Source organism: Hemitrygon akajei, chromosome 32, assembly GCF_048418815.1.
Source record: "Hemitrygon akajei chromosome 32, sHemAka1.3, whole genome shotgun sequence".
Taxonomy (NCBI): Eukaryota; Metazoa; Chordata; class Chondrichthyes; order Myliobatiformes; family Dasyatidae; genus Hemitrygon; species Hemitrygon akajei.
In genome coordinates, this window is record NC_133155.1 from 4,051,339 (window position 1) to 4,067,174 (window position 15,836).

General features: G+C 43.6%; 1 protein-coding gene across 1 annotated transcript in view; it reads left to right on the forward strand.

Moving 5' to 3' along the window:
* LOC140719730 (exostosin-1-like) overlaps window positions 1-15,836 on the forward strand; it is a 331,105-nt gene that overhangs the window by 278,944 nt on the left and 36,325 nt on the right. Inside the window, exons 5-7 of the mRNA XM_073034553.1 lie at window positions 6,130-6,262; window positions 6,421-6,539; window positions 10,708-10,803. Coding sequence (XP_072890654.1) covers window positions 6,130-6,262; window positions 6,421-6,539; window positions 10,708-10,803 — 348 coding nt within the window. The remainder of the gene's footprint in view (window positions 1-6,129; window positions 6,263-6,420; window positions 6,540-10,707; window positions 10,804-15,836) is intronic.

Below are 15,836 nucleotides of genomic sequence, written 5' to 3' on the forward strand. Positions count from 1 at the left end.
ACCTGGGGCATGATAGAGAAGATAGCCAAGGACAGACACAGATGGAGGACCTTCACTGCTACGCTAAACTCCAGCAGCATAACAGACAGTTTCTAAGTAACTGACCCTTTCCAACTAACAATGTGGAGTAAATTAGACACATCTCAAAAAGGGAATATGGCTTAGGTCAGGGGTGCCCAACCTAGGATCCACAGACCACTGGGTTATGGAAGGGGTCTATGGCAAAAAAAAAGATTGGGAACCCCTGGGTTAGATAACCATGACCTTTCCAATAGGATCTTTGATTCTATGAAACTTGATGGAAAACTGTCTATCAGACATGGGAGCAGAATTAGACCATTCAGCCCATCGAGTCTGTTCCTTCATTCCATTGTAGCTGATTTATTATCCTTCTCAACCATATTTTCCTGCCTTCTCCCTGTAACCTTTGACACCCTTACTAATCAATAAAGCTCTGCTTTAAATATACCCAGTGACTTGGCCTCCACAGCTGCCTGTGGCAATAAATTCCACAGATTCACCACCCTCTGGCTGAAGAAATCTCTCCTCACCTCTGTTCCAAAGAGAGGTCCTTCAATTCTGAGGCTGTGTCCTCTGGTCCTAATTCCCCCACTATAGGAAGTATCAGTGAACAAGTTTGTCAGAAATGGAAGAAATTAGAAATGTTTTGACAAAAGAGAAAAAATAGAAAAAGTGTAAGAAAAAGTTTACAATAAGGCAAAAATGAGAGAATGACAGGGGTGTGGTACAAGGCAAAGGGGATAGTACTAGGAGAAGGAATGGACTCCAGCTCTCAGTGCCACATTCTAAAACCATGCATACGAACTCCCCCTTCCCTGCACAATCACTAACATCCTGATCATTTACAAACCGGACACTCATTCATATACTTAGACAGCTGTGAGCCAAATGGAGCCTTGCTGCATTGTGAGGGAGAAGACACAGGAGGAGAATTAGGCCACTCGGACCATCAAGTCTGCTCTACCGTTCAATCATGGCTGATTTATTTTCCCTCTTAACCCTATTCTCCTGCCTTCTCCCCATAACCTTTGATGCCCTGACTAATTGAAAACCTATCAACCTCCACTTTAAATGTACTGCATCAGTGAGCCATCTGCAAAATCAAAGTTGGCTCTATGAGTTGATCAGTGGTCAATTAATCAATTAGCTGCTGTATTTCCCCACAGTAAATTCACAGTCATTATTCTCCATCTGTGAATAGATTTAATTTGAAACTCAATGTACCGTGGAATGGACTGAACTGGACTCTTTGACTACATTTATTATGTGAATTGTTAAAGTCCCTGTTTCAGCCTGGCTGCTCAGCTAATAAAGATGCAACGTTGATTCCTGTTCTTTAGGATACTGAAATATTTGGCTGGTATACTAGCTTAGAAAAAAGTCATCAGATCACCAGAGTATTGTGCTTTATTTATTTCCCAGGATGTTTTTAAAAAGATAATCAAAAAAGAAGGGAAATGGATTTATTTCTGTGTAACATCAGAATCAGGTTTAATATCACTGGGATATGTTGTGAAATTTCTAATCTCTTCAGCAGCAGTACAATGCAACACATAATAATAGAGAAAAAAACATAAATTACAGTAAGTAATTATATATTAAATAGTTCAATTAAATAAAAAGTATAAAAATAAGTAATTAGTGAAGTAGTGTTCATGGGTTCATTGTCCATTCAGAAATCGGATGGCAGAGGGGAAGAAGCTGTTCCTGAGTCACTGAGTCTGTGTCTTCAGGCTTCTGTACCTCCTTCCTGATGGTAGCAATGAGAACAAGGCATGATGTGGGTTGATGGGAGTTCTTAATGATGGATGCTGCCTCTTTGAGATATTGCTCCTTGAAAATGTCCTAAATATTACGGGGGGGGGGGGGGGGCAGTGCCCATGATGGAGTTGACTCTCGGCAGCTTATTTTGACCCTGTGCTGTAGCACCAGCCTCTCCCCATACCAGATGGTAAAGCAGCCAGTTTGAAGGCCTCCACAGTACATCTGTATACATTTGCAAGTGTCTTAGCTGACATACCAATTCTCCTCAAACTCCTAATGAAATATAACCACTGTTGTGCCTTCTTTGTAACTGCATCATTATGTTGGGCCCAAGATGAATCCTCAGAGATGTTGACACCCAAAAATTTGAAATCACTTACTCTTTCCAGTTTAACAAGTACTTTGATACAACAACATTCAATTGTTACTGCGTGATTTTAAGACACCAAAGATTTACTACATAAAACACTTATCAATATTTGATGGTTGTTCATCTAGCAGAGTAATTTCTACATTCAAATTTCAATTAATAAATCTGAGAGAGAAAAAGAGAGGTATTAGTGGCTTGCATCCAGCCAGGGAGCTGGTTAGCTTCTCCATATAGTAGACAACCTGACAACCTCCATGGGGATTCAGGGAGCATAGTGACATAGAACATTGTTTGAGCAACATACAGAAGAAAGGTGGAGAAACTCAGCAAGTCAGGCAGTATCGATGTAATGACCCCCCCCCCCCCCCCCCCCACCCCGGCCTCCCACCACCTTATTCTGGCTTCTGCCTCCTTCTTGTCCAGTCCCGATGGGGCGCTTTGGATCAAAACCTTGAGGTTTTGGGCAGAGACCCTTCACCTGGACTGCAGATGAAGGGGCCAGAAGCCAGAATAGGAAGTGGGGGAAGGAGAAGGACTACTAGCTAGCAGGTGATAGGTGAGATCAGGTTAGGGGGAAAGTGGGTGGGTGGATGTGGGGTTTCAATAATGAAGCTGAGAGGTGATAGCTGGAAGAGGTAAGGGACAGAAGAGGAAGGAGGCTGATAGGTAGAAACAGTAGACCATGGAAGAAAGGGAAGGAGGAGGGACACCAGAGAGAGGAGATGGGCCAGTGAGGAATTTTTCAAATTTCTTTCAAGGAATTGTGGATCCGTGTTCCCAGATCCCTCTGTTCTACCACTCTTCTCAGTGCCACACCATTCACTGTGTAAGACCTACCCTGGTTGGTCCTTCCAAAGTGCAACACCTCACACTTGTCTGCATTAAATTCTATCTGCCATTTTTCAGCCCATTTTTCCATCTGGTCCAGAACCTATTGCAAGCCTTGATAGTCTTTCTCGCCATCCATTGCACCCTAAATCTTGATGTTATCCACAAATTTGCTGACCTAGTTAGCTACATTACCATCTAGATCATTGATATTGAAGGCAAACAACAATGGACCCAGCACCAATCCTGCAGCACTCTGCTGGTCACAGGCTTCTAGCCAGACAGGTAACCATCTACTACCATTGTCTGGCTTATTCCCCAAAGCAAATGTCTAATCCAATTTACTACCTCATTTTAAATGCCAAGCGACTGAACTTTCTTGACCAACCTCCCATGTGGAACCTTGTTAATGACCTAGCTAGAGCCCATCAAGACAACATCCACTGCCTTGTCTTCATCAACTTTCCTGGTAACTTCCTCAACCACTTAGCATGCACAAAGCTATGTTGACTATCCCTAATCAGTTCCTATTTAAATATCCAGTAGGTAAAATACCTTCCAATAGCTTTCCCACTGCAGATGTCAGGTTCACTGGCCTATAATTTACTGGTTTATTCCTAGAGCCTTTCTTAAACAACAAAACAGCATTAGCTGCCCTCCAATCCTCCGGCACCTCACCCATGGATAAGGATGCTTTAAATATCTCTGCCAGAGCCCTTGCACGTTCTGCACTAGCATCCCAAAGGGTCCAAAGGAACAACTTGTTGGGCCCTGGAGACTTATCTATCCTAGTTTGCCTCAAGGCAACAAACATCTCCTCCTCTGTAATCTATAAAGGGTCCATGACCTCACTGCTGCCTTGCCTCACTTCTATGCACTTGTGTCCATCTTCTGAGTAAATACAGATGCAAAAAACATTTAAGATTTCCCCTACCTCCATGCATGGATTTCCCCACTCTGACATTCCAGAGTCCCAATTTTGTCCCTTGCTATCCTTTTGCTCTCAATATATCTGTAGAAGCCCTTGGAATACTTCTTCACCTTGTCTGCTAAAGCAACCTCATGTCTTCTTTTGGCCCTCCTGATTTCCCTCTTAAGTGTTCTCTTGCATTTCTTATACTCCATTAGTACCTGATTTGTTCCTGCCTGCCTATACCTGTGTGCACCATCTTCTTTTTCTTAATCAGGGCCTCAATATCTCGCAAAAACCAAGGTTCCCTCAACCTGTTATCCTCGCCTTTTATTCTGACAGGAGCACACAAACTCTCTATTCTCAAAATTTCACTTTTGAAGACCTCCCACTTACCCAGCACACCTTTTCCAGAAAACAACCTGTCCTGATGAAGGGTTTTGACACGAAAAGTCAACAGTTTACTCTATTCCATAGATGGAGCCTGGCCTGCTGAGTTCCTTCAGCATTTTGCGTGTATTACTTTGATTTCCAGCATCTGCAGGTTTTCTCTTGCTTGTGTCCCAGTCCACACCTGCCAGATCCTTTCTGATGCCATCAAACTTGGCCTTTCTCCAATTTAGAACCTCACCCCGCAGACCAGACCTGTCCTTTCCATTATTAGTGGCATTGTGATCACTAGGTGCGAAGTGTTCCCTTTACCAAACCTGCCCTGTCTCACTCTCTAATAGGAGATCTACTATTCCTATCTAGTTGGGACTTGTATGTACTGATTATGGAAACTTTCCTGAACGTATTTGACAACCTCTATCTCATCCAGCCCTTTTACGATATGGGAGTCCCAGTCAATATCTGGAAAGTGAGAATCACCTACTATCACAACCTTGTATTTCTTGAAGTGCTGGTGATTTCTCTACAAATTTGCTACCCTAAATCCCATGGACTGCTAAAATAATCCTATTAATGTGGTCATAACCTTCTTATTCCTCATAAAGCCTCACTGGCCAAGTTCTCCAGTCTGTCCTGTCTGAACATCACCGTGACATTTTCCCTAAATAGTAATGCCCTTTAATCCCTCCTACTCTATCACATCTAAAGCAGAATCCCAGAACACTGAACTGCCAGTCCTGCCCTCCTGCAAACAGGTTTTATGAATGGCTACCATGTCATAATTCCACGTGCTGATCCGTGCCCCAAGCTCATCTGCTGTTCCAGCAATACATCCTGCATTGAAGTATGTGCAGCTCAAAATATTAGTAGCGTATAGGCTTAACAACATCTTTCTCCACAACCACTCCACTATCTGTTCTAACACTCTGTTTCCCATCCCTGTGCAACCCTAGTTTACCACCCACTGCCCACCACAGCACTAGCAAACCTTCACGCTAGGAATGGGAATAGGAAGTTGTATTGAAATGGGAAGCCACCAGGAGATCCTGCCTTTTGTGGTGGACAAGGCCAAGGTGCTCAATGAAGCAGTTCGCCAATCTACATCAGGTCTCGCTGATGTAGAGGAGGCCACAATTGGGGGCTGTGGATATGATAGATGACTCTGATAGACTCACTGGTGAAGTGTGGCCTCTCCTGAAAGGTCTGTTTGGGTAGATGCCCAACCTCCAGCATTGTATGCACTTGCTGAGTTCCTCCAGCCTTTTGTGAGTGTTGCTCAAGGTTTCCTGCATCTGCAGAATCTGTTATTGGAGAACAAGTTTATTCCCTTCCTACCTGACGGCAAGTTACCACTACCCTGTTAAATTACGCCTTCTTACTTCAGCTTCATTCTTCATTCCACCTTCCCCAACCCCTCACCTTCTAATTTGCCCTCTCTTTCCCCCTCCCCAACCTTTTTGTTCTGGCATCATCCCCCTTTCTTTCCAGACCTGGTGAAGAGTTTTGGCCCAAAACATCCACTATCTAATCATCTCCATAGACGCTACCTGACCTGCTGAGTTCCTCCAGCATTTTGTGTGTGTGTGTGTGTGTGTTGTTCTGGATTTCCTGCCTCTGCAGAACCCCTTGCGTTTATAAATTACTCAACTTCATTACGCAGTTCAGCGGGATAAGACGGCCATTACTGGTACGGTAGCAAACCGGCTGGGTTAATGACCTAGTGACCAGAAGCAATGAGGTGTGGAAGGTGAACGTCAATGATCAGAAAGAAGCATTCAGTAAATTAAGATTTGTGGCGCAACAGCTACTCTGTCGATAATTAACCCCATTCATTTCTGGTTGGCAGATCATCAAGGACAGGATATTCACACACTTGTCACGAAATAAACTCATGTGGAACAAACTGCCTGGAGGGTTATTTGTGCTCCCTCAATACTCAACTCATACAGCCGATTACCCTTTCTACTACCTGGATATGGGTAAGTGTGGAACTCTGGCATATACAAAGACTAAAACTCCTTTCCTTTTCTTAGAGTATCCGAATATTCTGGTGTTTATTTATAGTTGTGTCTAATTATTGAGTCTGCTCTAATGCACTACTTCTCGGCACTAATTTTTTGCAACTTTGCGATTTCAGGTTTAACGCCCAAGAAGGAATTTACTGCGTTGATTCATACGGTTTCACCCCTGGTCTCCCAGTCACAGCCCATCATCAAATTAATCTTGGCCCTGGCAAAATCCAAATACTGTTCACAAGTATGTAACAGATACTCCTCCAGTGAATGCTGTTATCTTGTTTATTCCATTTCCTTTTGCCTCCTCTTCTGTTATTGACTCTTCATTTGAAGGAAGGCTATCCACTGACATTATAAACACTAGAAAGTCTGCCGATGCTGGAAATCCAAAGCAACACACACAAGCTGCTGGAGGATCTCAGCAGGTCAGGCAGCATTCACGGAAAGGAGTAAACAGTTGACGTTTCGGGCCAAGACCCTTCTTCAGGACTGAGAAGGAAAGGGGGAAGGAAGGGGAAGGAGGCTAGCTTGGAAAGTGAAGGTGAAGCCAGCTGGGTGGGAAAGATGAAATACTGGAGAAGAAGGAATCTGATAGGAGAGGAGAGTGGACCGTAGCAGAAAGGGAAGAAGGAGGGGCACCAGGGGAGGTGATAAGTGGGTGAGAAGTGTTAAAAGGCCAGAGTGGGGAATAGAAGAAGAGGGGAAGGGGAAGGAAAAAGTTAATGGAAAGAAATTGATATTCATCCACCCACTGTCATTGCAGCTTTTGACCAATGCTGAGATGCAATTTCATATCTCTTTTCCAGATATACTAAACGCTGTTTACAACCACAGGGCATCCCCTAAGTGTTGTGTTGTAGGAAACATGGCAGCTAATTTTTGAACACCAGGCTTGGAAAAAGAACAACACGATAATAAGATCCTCTCTTTTGGTATTCTGGGTTAAAAGATAAATATTACCCCAGTACATTTCCCTGTTTTTTTCCACAGAATAGTTGTAATCTTCCATTTTTGTCTTTTGAAAGAGGAGAAGCTTTAGGTTGAAGGAGAAGCCTCCAATAGAAACCCTAGTTTTGCACTAGAAGAATCAGACTGGAGTTGAATTTGCAGCATGGGAGCACAACGCTTTACAGCAGCAATGACCCAGGTTCAATTCCTACCTCTGCCTGTAAGGAGTTTGTATGTTCTCCCTGTGAGTGCGTGAGTTTCCTCCCATGTTCCAAAGACATACAGTTAGATTTAATTGGTCATTGTAAATTGTCCCATGATTAGGGTTAAATCAGGGATTGTTGGGCAGTGTGGCTCAAAGGACTGGGAGGTCCTGTTCCGAGTGTATCTCAATAAATAAAGAATGTACGTAGTAGGCAAAGTGTCAATGGCTGCTGGAGTGGGGTGAAGATTCTGACCCGTCCAGCTTCACTGTGATTCCTGTGTCCAGAAAACCCCATGTGCTTACCCAGAAAACATATTATGGGTTGGAAGGGAAGCAGTGTGGGAATGGTGAAATGACCCGGATGAGAAATGATACACGGAACGGGAAGTGTTGCTGTACAAAGAGTGTTCTTGTACACCAGTCACTGAAAGAAGGTTCCACAAGCAATTGAGAAGGTAGATGGTATGCTAACCTCCTCCAGAGGAGTTCAGATTAGCTGCAACGATGTATTGCTCCAGTTATATGGGTCATTGGTGAGACCACACTGTGATGGTTTTGGTCTCCTTAAATATGAAAAGACAAACTTACTATTAGAGGGAAAACAATAAAGATTCACCATATTGATTCTTCTGAGGGCAGAGATATTTAATGAGGGGAGATAGTTGGACTAAGTTCGCACTCACTACAATGTAGAAGGAGACCTTCATCTATCTGACAGAACTGATCCTCACTCTGAACAATTTTTCCCTCGTCTTCTCCCACTTTCTCCAAACTTGAGTAGCAGCCATGGGCATTTGCATGGGCCCAGTTTATGCCTGCTTCTTCGTCAGCTATGTAGAATAGTCGATGCTCAAAGCCTTCCGCGGTTATACTCCCCAAATCTTTCTCCGCTACATCGACCACTGCATTGCTGCTGGTTCATGCACTCGATGCCGAGCTTGTCAATTTTATCATCTTTGCCTCTAACTTCCACCCTGCGCTTAAATTCACTTGGTCCATTTCTCTTTCTCTCTCGATCTCTCTGTCTCCATCTCTGGGGACAAACTGTTTACTGACATCTTTTATACTGATCCCCATGGTTATCTCAACTATACCTCTTCTAAACCTACCTCCTGTAAAAATCCTATTCCATTTCTTCATCTCTGCCATATTTGTTTTCAGGATGTGGCTTTCCATTCCAAGACATCAGCGATGTCCACCTTCTTTAAAGTTCGGGGTTTCCCTCTCTCTTCTGTTGATGCTTTCCCTCACCCGCATCTTCTTTATTTCCCATAATCCATATTCATGCCATCTACCGCTGCCATAGTACTTCCAGAGTTCCTCTTGTCCTTATCTACCACTTCATCAGTGTCCGCATCCAGCACATTATCATCTGCAACTTCCACCATCTTCAAAGAGATCCTACCACTAAACATATCTTTACTTCCCCCACCCTCTCCACAGAGATCACTCCCTCTGTGATTCCCTTGTCTGTTCATCCCTCCCCACCGGCACTTATCCCTGCAAGCTGCCAGAGTGCTTTCCCTGCCCGTACACCTCCTCCCTCACTTCTATTCAGTACCCCAAACAGTCCTTCCAGGAGAAGCAGCACTTCACCTGCGAATCTGCTGGGGTTGTCTATTGTCTCTGGTGCTCCCAATACGGACTCCTCTGCGTTGGTGAGACCCTTGGTAAATGAGGGGAACTCTTCATCAAGCACCACAGCACACCATCCGTCACAAGTGGGTCTTCCCGGTGGCTTGATTCCCATTCACTTTACGACGTGTTGATCCATGGCCTCCTCTTGTGCCAAGATGAGGCCATCCTCAGGGCAGAGGAGCAACATCTTATATTCTATCTGGGTCCTCTCCAACCTGAAGACATGAATAGCAGTTTCTTGTTCTGGTAAACAAGCTCCACCCCTTATCCTGTTCCCCACTCTGACCTTTCACTTCTTTCCCAGGTCCCTTCCTCCTTCCCTTTCTCCTGTTGTCCACTCTCCTCTCTTATCAGATTCTTTTCTCTCCAGCCCTTGAACTTCCCCACTCACCTGGCTTCACCTATTATCTCCCAGCTATCCTCTTTCCTCTCCCCCAACATTTTTATTCTGGCATCTTCCCTCTTCCTTCTCAGTTCTGAAGAAGGGTCTCAGACCGAAACATTGACTTTTTACTCTTTTCGATAGATGCTGCCTGACCTGCTGAGATCCTCCAGCATTTTGTGTGTGTTGCTTTGGATTTCCAACATCTGCAGTCTTTCTTGTGTTTGAAATGTAGGAATCTTCCAAAACCCATACAACCCTGAACAGGCTGGATGCAGGCAAGATGTTTCCCTTGGCTGGGATGTCCAAAAATCTCAGGTTATAGGGTAAGAGATTTAGGGCTGAAATGAAGAGAACTTTTTTCACTCAGAGGAATGTGAACTTGTGGAATTCACCATAACAGAGGACTGTAGATCACAGGTCACTGAATGTTTTTAAGGAGCTGGATACATGTTTGATACAAAAGACATCAAAGATGATTGGAAGAGAACATGAATATGGTATTAAGATAGATAATCAGCAAGATGGCATTGAATAGTGGAGTAGGCTCAACGGGCTGAATGGCCAATACTTTCTCCTAGTGACTACGATAACGTGCTCTGAGAGATCATTGCCAGCCTGCCTTTGCTTTCAGGAAATGTACTCAATGTGGCAGTAAGAGTAAATGCCACAATAAAAGGCCTGAAGTAGGAAAAAGCCCAAACTACAGCAATGAGCATTAAACTGAAAAAAAAACTAGGAGCACACAGGGGAGGGAGAGCGAGAGAGAGAGAATATGAGAGTGAAAATGAGAATGAGAGAGAAAACGTGAAAAACAGAATATGAGAGAGGATGAGGAAAAAAGAGCGAGAGAATGTGAGACAGAGAATGAGAAAAAAGGAGAATGCGAGCAAAAGAATATGACAATGAAAAAGCGAGAATGAGGGCAAGAGAATGTGAGAATGAGAATGAAAAAGAAAGCGAGAGAATGGGAGAGAATATAAGAATGTGAGAGAATGAGAGAGACACACTTAGTGAATTACAACTACTTTCTGATAAATTATCGCAGACCTGAAAATTAAAATTCTATTTCTTCCTGGTATGTTAAACCTTTCTAATGTGTTCTGCTTTGTTTCAGATGTACAGCATCTGCATTATTTTTTACTGTTTTGCCTGAAGTTCCAATCAAGTGCTATAAATACAACCTAATTCTATATACGTAATCTTTATCAATGACTTTCCTTTTTCTCACCCTAGATAATCATCTTGTGGAACTGTGACAAACCATTAGTCCCCAAGAATAAATGGCCCGCAACGAGAATGCCTCTGATAGTTATAAAGGGAGGACGTAAGGTAAGAAAATCAAGGACGCTGTTTAATGAGAATTCTGAAAATCCAGCACCTTTCAGTCTCTGGCACTACCAGATTATCAGATTCTCCAGACTGTCAGAGGTTCTCCTACTAATACCCAGCACTGCTTTATTTCACTTGTTACACATTAATATATTAACGATTTGCTGTGAATTCGGTGAGTTTAAATGGAAGAAGGAACTACACAATCACTCCAGACCCAGCCACAGACTTCACTCACAGTCCAGGACCCCCAGATCACACTCCAGAATACTGAGTGAGTCAAGTGCTGAACTCTCAGGAGTTTCAAAGCATAAGATGCCATATTATCAAAGTTTTACTGGTGTGTTAGTACTATAGGACATTAAATAACCAGTGCTGCTCCATATCACTTCCTACAGTGGCCTGGACCATAAGATATAGGAGCAGAATTAGGCCATTTGGCCCATCGAGTCTGCTCCACCATTTCATCATGGCTGATCCATTTCCCTCTCAGCCCCAATCTCCTACCTTCTCCCTGTATCTCTTCATGTCCTGACCAATCAAGAATCTGTCAATGTCTGCCTTAAATATACCCAATGACTTGGCCTCCACAGCCACCTGTTGCATTAAATTCCACAGATTCACCGCTCTCTGGTGAAAGAAATTCCTCTTCATCTCCATTCTAGAAGTTCACCCATCTGAGCTGTGTCCTCTGGTCTTAGACTCTCCCATCACAGGAATCATCCTCTCCACATCCACTTTATCGAGGAATTGATGAGCTGTGGTGTGAGGCATTTATTGAAGGATGGATATTGGTCTTCGTTACAAGGCAGGAGAGAGAGAGTAGTGCAGAGGAGTGCATGAAATTCCAAACATGATATGTTAAAATAGCAAAGGGATTTTGTTGGAGTCAGACAGGAGGGGATGATTCTGATATTAAGAATGCTAAAATCCTCTGAGAAGGATAGTAATCTCTTCTGTCACTGTTGAAATCTCTTTGCACTGTTGCTAAAATAAAGAGTGAATCCTAATTGAATGTGTACATTTGGACCTTTCCTTTCTTTTGGACCATTTCACACCATTACGTTGTTAACAATCAGTGGCTGAAAATTTACACACTCACAGGGCCTGACTGATTCCAACTCTAGTTCAGACCTCAACCACTTCCATCTCCTGGTCAAGACTTTTCTCTCTGCTCTTGTGTCTGATGACTTCTTTTCTTGCATCACTAATCCACACCAACCCTAGTCTCTCCGTCTCCTCTCTACCACCTCAGAGCCCTCCTCTTCCACCCACCCCACTTTCCCTGGACATGCCAATCCTCCCTTCTCCTCTGACTCCTCCAACTTTCTACCCTCAGCTGACCCCAACTGTAATCCCTATTGTCTTTTTACATCCCCTCTGAACTTCCCTTCCCTGAGGCAAAACGTTCTGTCCTTAGCAAGGGCCTTACATTTGTCCCCTGCACCTGCACCTCGGTAATTTCCATCCCACCATGATGCCGAGATCTTCTTCTGTCACCTCTGTCTCCAAGCTTGCTTCCTTGGCAATTCCCCACCCCATACGTTCACTGCTTCTGCTATCTTCATCCCTCCTCCGCTCCTACCCACTCAGACAGCAGGTTCCGAGAGCTTTTGCAATGATTTAAAATAGTCATCACATACAGTATGCATTGTATAATCCCATCCTTTCTGGCCAGCTATGTTTTTATTTATTTCTTTTTCATTTAGAGATAAGCGTGGAATATACACTTCCGGTCCTTCAAGTCGTGCTACGCTAGCACGACTCACAATTTATCCATAACCTAATCACGGGACAATTTACAATGATCAATTAACCTACTAACCGATACACCTTTGGACTGTGGGAGGAACTTGGAGCACCCAGAGAAAGTCCACACATTCCACTGGGAGGACTTACAAACTCCTTACAAAGGCCATTGGGATTGAACTCTGAACTTCGATGCCACGAGTTGTAAAAGTATTGCACTAACCCCTATGGCTTTCATTATCACTTGGAGACTGTTAAGGAAATAAGTACCCTAGATTTAGTTTTAAATAATTCGGCACTAAATTCAAAGTGAATCAACATTAAGTATCACAAAGGTGTAAATAATTCAGAACAGAAACTGCTAATGAACAAACATCATTGAGATCAAAGTGAGCTTCCTTCTTACAAAATTGTGATTCAGTGGAATCAGTTTCCAACTAAAACATTGTGCCAATTAACACCTTTTTAAAAAAACGAGATGAATATTTGAGTAGGAGTGATTAAAGTCTTAGTGATTCCACATTGATTCCATAGAAACGCATCAACAGGAAGACAAGTTGTCAGAGATAAAAATAGCTGTGATTTTGATGCTTGGCTTGATTCTCATTTGAATCTGAGAGGACCTTATGTTCAAGGGTAGATTTCTGTTGTGCTGCCCTTCAGGATCAGAGGGGCCTGGGTATTCAATCCCATGGCGCCATGTTTTTGTATGCTAATAACCCACCTTACACAGAAAAAGTTATTTGTGAAAATCAGGAGCTTGTGTGTTGAACATATCATTGGATTGGAAATAATTCAGAAAATGTGTAGCTCAGACGGTCGATGATTGGTTTGAGTTGTTCTCCAAATTTGGCAATTTACCTTCCAAAAGTTTTGTCACCATACGGAGAGACATCATCGCTGTTAATTGCGGTATATCCACCCAATGCTGGGCCTTTATGTACCTATCCATCAGCTAATTTGTCATCAATACGCAAACTCAATTTTGACGCAGGGAGGAAGCTTCGTCACTGATTAGTTGTGTGGCAAACTTTGTGTGTTGTGGTCTGGAAATTTGCCCACATTGAATCAAGGTCTACATGTCTGTCTACAGAATTGTTCACAGAAAACTACGCTCCTAGGAATGCTGTGTGCTTGCTTGCGCCATGGCTTTCACTGATGCCCAGTCGAACATGTGCCCCTTTGATCTTCTGGGTATAGACTAGGGAGAGTTGGTCATCCTGCTTTACAGCCAGTTGATCTTGACATTTCCTAGCAGTATGGGTTTCCACAAACAATTCTGTAAACAGACGTGTAGAGCCAGATCCTATTCATGAGCCAATGCGGGCAAAATTCCAGATCACAACGCACGAAGTTTACCACACACAACCAATCAGCAATGAGATTTCCTCCCTGCATCACAACTGATTTTCTGTAATGATGGCCAATCAGTTGACTGATAAGTATATAAAGGCCAAGCGTTCGGAGGACACATCACATTTAAGAGCGCAGTGACAATGTCTCTTCCTATGGTGTCGAAATTTTTGCAAGTAAATTGTCAAGATCAGAGAACAACTCAACCCAAGCATATCGTTGCTAGATACTTTGGACATGTGCAGCCCATCTAATGATGTGCAGCGAGTGCTTTGTCATCACCATGGGCGCCGCATGTGATAGTGTGCCACTATTACAGCTTGTAGCTTCAGAGTTCAATTCCGGCACCTTCTGTAAGGAGTTTATACACCCTCCCAGTGATCGCATGGGTTTCCTCGGGGTGCTTCGGTTTCCTCCCACAGTCCAAAGGCGTACTGGTCAATGTCAATTGCCCTGCGATTAGAATTAAATTGGCGGAATGCTGGGTGGCGTGGGACATTGGGCTGGAAGAGCCTGTTCCACACTGTACAGTATCTCTGAAATAAATAAATAAATCACATCCTTACTATTCTGCTGCCTCACCCTCACAATCCCAGTAATGCTGAGGAACACACACAAAATGCTGGAGGAACTCAGCAGGTGAGGCAGCATCTATGGAGAGGAATAAACAGTCAACGCTTTGGGCCGAGACCCTTCACCAGGACTGGAAAGAAAACGGGAAAAAGCTGGAATAACGGAGGGGGTGGACTACCAACTGGAGAGTGATGGGTGAAGCCAGGTGAGGGGGACGATGCATGGGTGGGGGAAGGGTATACGAAATGAGAAGCTAGGAGATGATTTGTGGGAAAGATAAAGGGCTGAAGAAGAAGGAATCTGATAGGAGAGGAGAGCAAAACCATGGGAGAAAGGGAAAGAGGTGATAAGCAGGTAAGAAGGGATGAGAGAGCAGCTAGAAAAGGGAAATAAAAAATAAGAAGGGAAAGGGGTAGAAATTACCAGAAGTTCAAAAAATTAGTGTTCATGTTGACAGGTTGGAGGCTACCCAGATGGAATATGAGGTGTTGCTCATCTAACCTAAAAGTGGCCTCATTATGGCAGTAGAAGAGGTCATACACCTGTAATATTGACCAAGTTCATGAACATAATCTAAAACATTATCTACCGTTTCCAAACCCTAACTGATTGAGCCCTCAGCTGGCAACCAATGATTACAACCCACTCATGCCACCATCACTAACTGGACTGCATCCACACTGATTACCAATTACACCCCTAATGACATCCCAGACCTATGATAACTGTTGGGTGTGGCCTTTCACTGATTCTATTGTGTTTCTGTTTACTGTGGATTCTGCAAGAAAACGAGTCTCAGGGCAGTATATGGTAAAATATTTCATCAGCAACACGTCATTATGTGCCGTGCTGTGCCTGGGTGGCGGGTGGAGATACATCTCTACCAAAAAGGTACTCCTTCCCTCCGTTAGCCTGCAGGTCAACCTTGGGTAAGGTGCAGTGCCTGTTTAGCCCTCCTAATCAAGGTCATGTGAAGCCACAGAAGCAGGTGGTGGACGGTGCACATCACAAATCCTGGTTATGCGACCACTGACGTCAGGCAGACAATCTCTGAAAAATATTGATAATGGCTGGGGGTCACCCATCTTGTAAAGACACTGCTCAGAAGAAGACAATAGCAAATGAATTCCACAGAAAAATTTGCCAAGAATGGTCATGGTTGGACCATAATCGCCTGTGACATATATGTACTTTGATATTAAATGTACTGTGAACTTTGACTGCAGCCTTGTCTCTTAGGTTTCTCAGACAACCAGTCTTCACCTCATCCCACCTCACCCAACATTGCTAGTATAATCCCACAATGTATTTATTTATCTACTTAGAGCTACAACACGGTGACAGGTCCTTCCGGCCCA